The 10,329-nt window shown below is 32.1% G+C and overlaps 1 protein-coding gene and 1 pseudogene across 2 annotated transcripts; both read left to right on the top strand.

The window, feature by feature from the left end:
* Nucleotides 1-4,204: 4,204 nt before the first annotated feature.
* Nucleotides 4,205-8,480, top strand: LOC145807805 (putative disease resistance RPP13-like protein 1 pseudogene; annotated as a pseudogene). Its single transcript, XR_014351203.1, has one exon. The product of XR_014351203.1 is annotated as a putative disease resistance RPP13-like protein 1 pseudogene (transcript).
* LOC145807807 (putative disease resistance protein At3g14460) lies at nt 7,317-9,793 on the top strand. The gene is made up of 2 exons (XM_082906750.1): nt 7,317-8,642; nt 9,647-9,793. The coding sequence occupies exon 1, from the start codon at nt 7,317-7,319 to the stop codon at nt 8,589-8,591; it is 1,275 nt and encodes a 424-aa protein (XP_082762876.1). The 3' UTR covers nt 8,592-8,642; nt 9,647-9,793.
* Nucleotides 9,794-10,329: the final 536 nt, after the last annotated feature.

Raw genomic sequence — 10,329 nt, 5'->3', positions numbered from 1 at the left:
TCATAAACGGACTGCAAGATATTTGCATTTCGTATTTGAACTGTGCATTTCGTATCAGTCATAATTGTAATGGTGGCATGCAATAGTTTTTAGTTTGTCCTGTTTGGTTCTTCCTTTTTTTGCTTTTTCGTGTCCATATCATGTTATATTATGTTGGTTTACATTTATCGATTTTTTTGCTGATTACATGAGACGAGACAAGCATGCCGCAACTCAAACCTAATTATGTGTTTAATTTTTTATTTATACGAAACTTATTTGTTTTATTCATCTGTTTTTATGCAGGTCTCAATTCTTAGGATTACAAAACAGCAAAATAAGACCGACATCGACCAGTTTGCCACACGAACTGATGTTAGTTAAAGTATAGGATAAAATATCATGCGCACTAAGATTTTGATAAGAAATTTAAAATTTGAAAGTAAATTAAACTGGTTTATTTATTTTCTTCTTTCAAGTGACTTGTCATGTTTCAAATGGTTAGTAAGGCAAACCTAAGACTTGTCATGTTCTAGGCCCAATTCTAGACCCAGTGTCACTTGGGATGACTCGCTCAGGATTTGGGCCTTGTTTGGGTAAAACCCCAACAAGTTTGGGTTGGACTATGTTTCAAGGAAAAAAAAATTGTATGCCTTTGTCTTTCTCATTATTTTTAAAATTGAGCCCTTTGATATTTATTTAGAAATGATATTTATTTGAAAGAAGTGATTTTCAGAAAGAGTATTTATATATATATGTATCTTTGTGAATTTTTTGGAGAAAAATATTTGTATATGATTGTTTTTGGGTTAATTACAAAAAAAAAAACTTTGAGGTTTTATGCATTTTTTACTTTAAATCTCAATGTTTTAATTTCGACAAATTAAATCCTAGAGTTTTATCCATATATATATATATATATATGTACCATTGTTGTTGATTTCAAAGAAAGCGACTTACCATATTTTTTTCCTGTCTCTTTTTATTTTTTGTAAATGTTTTTGTGATTACTTTCTAACCCACCATTATTGTGTTCACGTTTTACTTTCTTCTTTTCTGTTTGTCCTTTTTTTCTTTCTTTTTTTCTTTTTTTGTATTATTATTATTTTTTTGGTTAATTATATATAAAAAAAAAAAACCTCAAAGTTTCACATGTTTTTCACATTAAACCTAGTATTTCAATTTTGACAAATTAAACTCTGAAGTTTTATTCGTATTTCAATGTGTCTCTTCGTCTATCTCCATTTGTGCAAGGTAATAGAGAATAATTTTGGGGTTTAAAGAAAAACGCGTGAAACTTTGGTTCTTTTTTTTTTTTTTTTTTTGTGTATATATATGTATATATATAACTTTTTTGGGGTGAATATATATATATATATATAACTTATGTTTCTTATTGTAGATGTACATGTACATGTGTGCTTGTATATATAGTGTAATTTTTTTATTCAAATTTTGACTCTTCTAATGATAAAATTTTAATTTCATTCCTAATTTTGATGACTATGGAAGAAGGGCTAGTTGAAATGTAAAAGACACTTATCAATACTCTAATGGATTAAGACACTATTTGACATAAACTAAATAAGTGCATTTATTTGGGTCAAATCACATCTCTATTTTTTTACATATCTTTTTGTAAAAAGTTAAAAAATATATTTATTTTTAGTCATCAAAAATAGGGACGAAATCAAAATTTTACTTCGTCTGTCCTACATTGATAGTCCATTTTTTAAAATTCAAACTTTTTAAAGAAATGTAATCATTACGCTTTGAATTCAAATTTTAAATAATTAATTCTAAAGATACCCTTCTATTTTTATTTTAAAATTTTAAAATTTTGACTTTTCAAAGTAGATATATATTTTGGGACAACAAAAAAATGTAATAATGGACCAATAAAATGGAACGAAGGGAGTATCAGTCAAAATTTGAATAAAGAAATTTCACCATATATACAAGCACACATGTACATATACAATAAGATATCTAAGTTGTATATATACACACAAAGAAAAATTAAATATTGGGGTTAATTACAAAAAAAAAAAAAAAAACTCTAAGGTTTCACCTGTTATTCACTTTAAACCCCAATATTTTTCAATTGAAATCCCAAAACGATTCTCCATTACCAACACAAAAGGAGATGGACAGAAGGAGTACATTGAAACATGTATAGAATTTTAAGGTTAAATTTATCGAAATTAAAATACTGAAACTTAAAATGAAAAATGCATAAAATCTTGGGGTTATTTTTGTAATTAACCCTTTTTTTCTATATGCTATTTGATGTTCACAAACATAACATCAATATGGATTATGAAAATAAGTTGGAAATGAATTATAATGGTGGGTCTCACACGGTAAGAAGAAAATAGTGACAAAGTAATTACAAAAAAAAAATAAAAATAGTGAAAAAAAGCATTAAGCAAGTCTCTAGTAAATTCTCAAGTTTGAAAAAAAAATTATGTTTTCAGATAATTAACTTTAATATAGGGAGAGTAGTGACAAAGAAATTACTAAAAAAAATAATTTAAAAAAATTGAAAAAAAGCATTAAGCAATGGTGTCTATTTTATACATGGCCCATAACCTTTCTTTGCAGTTTCTCAATCATTTCTCTACATTTTCACTAGCAAATTCTCAAGTTTGAAAAAAAATATTATATTTTCAGATAATTAACTTTAATAGAGGGAGAGTAGACATAATAGTAGTTAAGATTTTTTTTAAAGTTAATGTAAACAAAAAAAATGCTTGATTATATTTTTATTTTCAATTATGTTGATAAAAAATATTCAATTAATACTAATATTATTCACTTTTTGTGTTGGTATAAATTAAAATTTAAAATTTTAAAATACTTATTTTCGATGAAAAGTTATGTGTATTTTTATCCCCTAAAGTTTAAATTTTGGATATGTTCCTGATTAAATATCCTGTTAAATAATTGGACCTTTTTAGCATTTTTGTTTGGTAAAAAAAGAAAAAGAAAATTAGAACTTGATATGAAAATTTTGTTTAATAAACTATTTTTGATAATTACTTTTGGAAACAATCCTTTTTTATAGTGAAATTAAAAGATTCTTTCAATAAAAAATGCGTAAACATTCACACTTTCTTATTTTGAAAATACAAAATCATTTGATAAAAATTTGTAAATTTTGACACTTCTTTCCACAAAGATTAATAGGAAACTCATCTACAAAAATTCCATAGAGAAAGGAGGGGACAAATATTTGATTCAAAAAAATGAGTAATTGGCATGATATGCTTGTGCGTGTGATATGAGAAAAGCCTCATGCATACCAAACAAACAGCATTACTCATTATAATAAGAAAATAAACATGCGCAAATTTTAATCACTAGTTTTTATAGTTTGGTTTTAGTGCCATTTCGATCTTTATAATTTTAATTAAGATTTTAAATTTTTTATTGTCCCAATTTAACCTAATTGATTGCAATCATTAACTTTTTTCTTTTTTTTTTTTTAATTTTGAAAAGTGCGCACATGAGTATCGTGAGTTACACTTTCAGAAACAAAATTATAAATTTTCTTAACTAAGTGAGTCAATCTCAATCATCTGATTAACGATTTTACTTTAAAAACACTAATTGGCGTTATTAATTGAATACTTGTTCAATTATCTCTTACAAAAGAGAGAAATTTTTTTAATTAAATTGTAAATTAAATCATTGGTCTCTGTAATTTACGTAAAGTGTCATTTTAGTCATCATAATTTTAATTTGCGTCAAATATTGTTAACAATTGGAACATAAAAAACAAAGTGCAAAATTAGAAAGATCAAAATAAAATTCAAAACAAATTACAGGGACCAACGATATAATGAATATATTAATTACCCGAGTGGTCCTTCTAATTGATTTTGAATTTCACTTTGATTTCTCTTTTATTTTACTCATAATATTTTTCTGTTTCATATTCAATAATATGTACAGAAAAAATCACATCCGACAAAATTGAAATGCATCAACCAAATCCCAAAACTATATTGTTGGGTAAAGATGGAAAAACTTCTAAGCCACCCTCTAGTAACTGAGAAAAACCATGATAGAGATATGAATTCATTTAAAAGAATATTAACAAATGTAATTGGGTTCTTTCTACTAACGATAATATAATATTTGGGTTCTTCTATTTTGAGTATTTTTATTTTTATTTTTAATTTACACGTTGTTTTCACAGAGGACAGGGGGCCAATGAAAGGAGACTCACTTTTGACTTCTTTGCAGCCCAATAATTTCTTCTTCTCATCACAAAAAATATAGCCAATTTTGAGACTGCTAAAGCCTTTTCCACTGAACTTCTTTGCTTTGCTTCGCTTCTGATCTGTTGGTTTTTTCTCTTCTTTCTGTAATCGGAAACAATGCCTATAGAAGGGATCTTTGTCTCTGGCTTCGTCAATTTGTTGTTTGGGAAGATGACCTCTTTTGCCTCCTCGAAATTACCAACCTTTGAAGGAATTGATACCCAGCTGACCAATTGGACCAATATGCTGTCTCAAATTGAAGCTTTTCTGATTGACGCGGAGGAGAAGCAACTGACAGATCGAGCCGTGAACCTGTGGCTCGACGATCTCCAGGATCTGGCATATGATTTGGATGATTTAGTGGATGAGTTCGCCACCGAAGCTTTGCAACACAAGCTCAAGGCAAAGCAGCCACAAGCTAGTTCCAGCAAGGTATGGAACCTCATCCCTAATTTCAAGCCAAGAGATGTTTTGTTTAATTTCAAGATGAAGTCCAAGATTGAGGAGATCAATACCAGATTGCACAATAGTTTTGAACAATGTTCAAAACTTAATTTGGTTAAGATTGTTGAAATCACCCCTACACCTACGACTAAGACTTGGCAAAGACCAGACTCAACATCTTTATTTGATGAACCTCGCATTTATGGCCGAGAATATGATCAAAGAAAGATAATTGAGTTGCTCGTCAGGGGGGATGAATCAAGTCATAACAACATTGGTGTAATTCCCATTGTGGGTATGGGTGGGATTGGCAAGACCACCCTTGCTCAGATGGTATACAATGATGAAACTGTGCAGAAGCATTTCAATCTAAAAGCCTGGGTCTGTGTGTCAGATGAGTTCAACATTATGAGAATAACAAAAGCAATTCTTGAGTCAGTGACTTCCCAGACATTTAGTTTTAATAACTTGGACCAAGTTCAGGTTCAATTAAAGCAGGCTTTGGCTGGAAAGAAGTTCTTAATTGTTTTAGACGATGTCTGGAACAAAAAATACAGTGACTGGAATGTTTTGAAGAAACCTTTCAATGATGGAGCCCAAGGGAGTAAAGTCGTGGTGACTACACGTGACAGAGAAGTTGCAGGAATGATGACAACTGTTGAACTTCATGAAGTTAATATCCTTTCAAAGGAGGATTGTTGGTCATTGTTTGCACAACATGCCTTTGCGAATACATGTATTGATGCAAATCCAAAATTGGTATCAATTGGTAAGGAAATTGTGGAGAAATGTAAAGGTTTGCCTCTAGCTGCTAGGACACTCGGTGGCCTTTTACGCAGCAAAGTACGAGATGAGGAATGGATAAATGTATTGCGTAGTAAAATATGGGATTTACCACACACAAAAAGTGACATCCTTCCTGCTTTGAGATTAAGCTATCATGATCTCCCTTTGCATTTGAAGCAGTGCTTTGCATACTGCTCAATAATACCCAACGACTATGAATTTGAGGAAGAGGAACTAGTCTTGTTGTGGATGGCGGAGGGCTTCATTCAGCAACAAAGAGATAAGCAAATGGAAGATGTAGGAGGTGAGTACTTTCGGGAATTGCTGTCAAGGTCTTTTTTCCAACCATCAAGAACCGGTGAAAGCTCTAAATTTGTGATGCACGACCTCATCAATGATTTGGCTCAAGTAGTTGCAAGAGAAACTTGTTTTAGATTGGAGGATATATTGAAATATCCGGAGCAGTGCAAGACTATAAAGAAAGCTCGACATTCATCTTATATGCGGAAGCAATATGAGGGTATGAAAAAATTTGAGATTTTCAACAAAGCCATGCATTTACGAACCTTCTTACCATTTAACTTACCATATGGTGTGAATTGTCATTTGGCAAGCAATGTTCCCTTTAATCTATTGCCGAAGCTAAGACGCTTGAGGGTGCTCAATATGAGTAGTTATGACATCATAGAAGTTCCAAATTCTGTTGGAGATTTGAAACATCTGCGGTATCTTAACCTATCCAACACTAACATTGAAGAATTACCTGAATCACTAGGCTCTCTTTACAATCTACAAACATTGATGTTAAGAGGATGTAGACAACTGAAAAAGTTGCCAACAGACTTGGGAAACCTAATTGACCTACGTCATCTCGATACTACAAATGCACATTCCTTAAAAGAAATGCCATTGGGAATAGGTAAGTTGGCTAGTCTTCAAACACTGTCCAATTTCATTGTTACTAAAAACAATGGGCATTGGTTAAGAGAGTTGGGGAATTTAATTTATCTTCGGGGGAAGCTTTGCCTATCTGGATTACAGAACGTGGTGGTTCCATTAGATGCAAGGGAGGCAAATTTAAATGATAAGAAGGGGTTAGATGTGTTATCAATGGAATGGAGTGTTAACTCAGATGATTCACGAGATGGAAGAGTTGAAACAGAAGTGCTTGATATGCTACAACCTCACAAGAATTTAAAAGAGCTCCATATCGAAGGCTACCTTGGTATAGGATTTCCGAATTGGATAGGAGATCCTCTATTCTCCAATATGGCTGACCCAAGTTTAGATAATTGTGGAAATTGTGTATCCTTGCCACCACTCGGACAAATACCCTCGCTCAAAAAGCTTTACATTAAAGGAATGAGTGTACTAAAACATGTCGATCATGAGTTTTACGGGCAGGGTAGTGCCAAACCTTTTCAATTACTGGAGACTCTAAGCTTTAAGGATATGCCGGAATGGAAGTATTGGTATACTTTTGAAGATGATAAGGAAGTTGAACCATTTACTCATGTTAGTGAGCTCTCCATCGAAAATTGTCCTAAACTTGTTGGAATGTTGCCAAGTTATCTACCTTGTTTGAATAATCTAAAGATTAAGAAGTGCCCGCAATTGCTAGTTGAAGTTTCCAAGGTTGTCCACCCGTCACTCACCTCTATAGCTATGAATGACGTTCCTCTAACAAGCCTTCAAGCGGTCCTTGAGATGAGGAGCATGGTTGATGACGAACTGATATCGGCAAATGCAAAGTCTAAGCATCCTAGTTCAATAACTTCCTTGAGCATTGGGATGATTAAGAAACTCTAGCTCTCGCCGAAATGGGTCACTCATGGGCTAATGGAACTCGAAGCATTGGAGATCACAAGCTGTGAAGAACTCAAGTCATTGTGGAAGAACGACGAGAGAGTGCAACACAGTCTGAGTCTCCCTGCATTCCGATGTTTGAAAATTGAAGGCTGCCCCCAGCTTGTTTCATTGTTTGAAGAAGATGAGGATGAAGACAACAAAGGGCAACATGAGCAGCAGCAGCAGCAGCAGCAACAAGAGGGACTCCCCTGCATAGTGAGGAGGCTTGAGCATCTAAGAATAGATAATTGTGAAAAGCTGGAGAAACTGCCACGGCTGCTACATAGCTTCACTTTTCTTGGAGAGTTGTATGTCTATAAGTGTCCGAGTCTCAGCTCTTTTCCGGAGACAGGTTTTCCGTGCACGCTGAAAATACTCGAGGTAGGTGATTGTGAGACTCTGCAATCCTTATTCGGGTGTTTAACACAGATTAATGACAGTAATCTTCAAGTGTTAGCTGTTCGTGATTGTCCATCCCTCACATGCTTGATATCGTGCAGAGGTGGGGGGCTACCACCCACACTCAAACAGCTTCAGATTATTCGGTGTAAAAAGTTGGAGGCACTGCTAGTTGTAGATGAGGGGATGGAAATTACCTGTCCATCTCTTGAGTTTGTTTTGATCATGGATTGTGATAGGCTCAAATACTTGCCAGATGCCCTTCCTAATAATAATAATAATAATAATCTCAGGAATCTCAGTGGATTGTACTTGTATGGGTGTAAGAATTTGGAGTACATTCCGGAAGGATGGTTCCACTCCACAACAAATTTGGCACATTTGGATATCAGGGGATGCAAAAAACTCAAGGCCTTATTGCAGAGCATCAACTACCTCACTTCTCTTCAATCGCTGGAGATGAATATTTCACAATGGAACAACAACTTCAAGAAGACTGGTTTGCACAGTTTATCCTCTCTTACATCACTGTCGATTTCAGAGGATGAAGAAGAAGAAGGTGTAGCGGGGTCCAGCTTTCCGATAGATGGGAAGTTGCTGCCCACCTCTCTGATCTATCTTCATATCGTGGGTTTCCGAAATCTGGAGAAGCTATCTTCTAAGTTGTTTCAAAACCTCGCCTCTCTTGAATCTCTTCATATCAGGGGTTGCCCTAGGCTCAAATCTTTACCAGTGCAAAGGCTGCCTCCCTCACTTGTAAGCTTGTGGATCCGGCGTTGTCCCAGACTAACGGGGAAGTGTGAAAAGGGGAAAGGCAAGTATTGGCCCCACTTAGCTCACATACCTGAAGTCGATGTTCATGATTAAGCTCTGTTGTGGAGATTCCCACCGCAGTTTTACAAGCACTCAAATTGCCAGGTATCAAAACTTAAACTAATTTTATAAATATTAACATTAAAAAAATATTTTCAGATTTTAAAAACAAAAAATCATATGAAAAACAGTGTGTTTTTCAATTTTTTTTTTTTACTTTTACAGATTTTAAAAAACTTAATCAAACAATCTAATTGATAGTAAAGATTTCTAACATTGCTAATTTTTAATGTCTTTTTGCTTATTGATTTTCAATTTTTTTTTTGAATGAGGAATCGCTGAAGTATGCAGTACATCATATTTTCAAGTTAATTGAATTTTTTTGGATGAGCAAGTTATTTGCAAATTCATATAAAAATTTAAAATAAAATGAATTTGTATTTTCAATTAATAAAAAATATTTTTGAAAATAATGAAAAAAATATGTTAAATTTAAATTCGAATGACCATTATGGAATGAGTGAATAATTTTTAAAATTTTGTTTGGTTTTGGAGTTTTCAAAAATAGTTTTAAAATTTTTAATTCGTATGTTTTTAATATATTGGCTAATTTGTTTTATTTTTTTATTTTTTAGATGCATCTAATCTACATATACTTAAAAAAAAATTAAAAAATCTTAAAAAAAAATTAATAAATACAAAATACATACAAAAATGTATTAAATTTGTATATTTATTAATATTTAGTGATTTTTTAAACGCTTTTTTTCATAAATTTTATACGTTTTAGGTGTATTTAGATTGAGTGGATCTAAAAACTTGAAAAACCTTGATTAAATACTTAAAAAGTTCACTAAAAATAATAAAATACGGATTGAAACTTAAAAATTATTTTTGAAAACTCCAAAACCAAACAGATTTGTAAAAATTATTTTAGATTTTGAAAACTAAATGAGTTTTGGATTTTTAAATTTCTGAAAACTATTTTTAGAATATACAGCCAAACAAATTTTTAAAAAATTATCTTTCAAAATTGATTATGAAAACCAAACCTTAGTTTTTGGGTTTTCTAGGCTAGTCATTAATAAAATGTTTTTGTATTTGTTAAGTTGTTGCCTATATAGTGAACGGGAAAAGTCAGATTGAAAGTGATTAAGCTGGTACAAATTCTTGTTGAAGGGAGAATTTTTTGGCCAGGCAAATGAGGGTGATGTTAAAAAAAAAAGAAGAAGAAAGAGAATGAAATGCTATGATGTAAGTAGTTTGCAAATGCTTAGAAAAATTAAACAAATTTTTTGCTGTTGTAAGAGCTAACTTAAAAAGCTACAAACAAATATACACATATCAGGTGTCCAAATTTCATTTTTGTGAGTTGTTTAATAAATATGGAGACTAAAAGCAATTTTAATTGTATACCTGGAGTTGTTACATTTTTTGTATGAAAAAAATTTAGAGTATTAAGTTTTATCAATCTCTGAGGGATTATTTGATATAGAAATGTGCTTTCAAGGATTTGAATACAAAGAAAGGCTTCTTCCGATAGATTTCCTTGTCTGCTTTTATTTCCGAGGCAACCACAACAAATGGAAGAGTTCTCATTTCTTTCCAACTTGGTGCATTTGTCCCTGGATATCCTGTCCATCCAGTGATTGTTCGCTATCCCCATGTACACTTTGACCAATTCTGGTAAGAATTTTCTTGAGTTGAAACCGTTTTGGTGTTTTCTTTTGTAATATCTTTACCTAACTTGCATCATATGGCCTTTCATTTTGTTTAGGGGCAATATAGCTTT

The sequence above is a fragment of the Camellia sinensis genome, chromosome 2, assembly GCF_055761805.1.
Source record: "Camellia sinensis isolate YWXY chromosome 2, ASM5576180v1, whole genome shotgun sequence".
Classification (NCBI taxonomy): Eukaryota; Viridiplantae; Streptophyta; class Magnoliopsida; order Ericales; family Theaceae; genus Camellia; species Camellia sinensis.
The sequence above is the reverse complement of the archived record's forward strand: the minus strand, read 5'-3'. Positions and strand labels throughout refer to the sequence as shown.

Excerpts from the sequence above, each read along its gene's own strand:
- LOC145807807 (XM_082906750.1), top strand. The coding sequence starts at position 7,317 with ATGGAACTCGAAGCATTGGAGATCACAAGCTGTGAAGAACTCAAGTCA.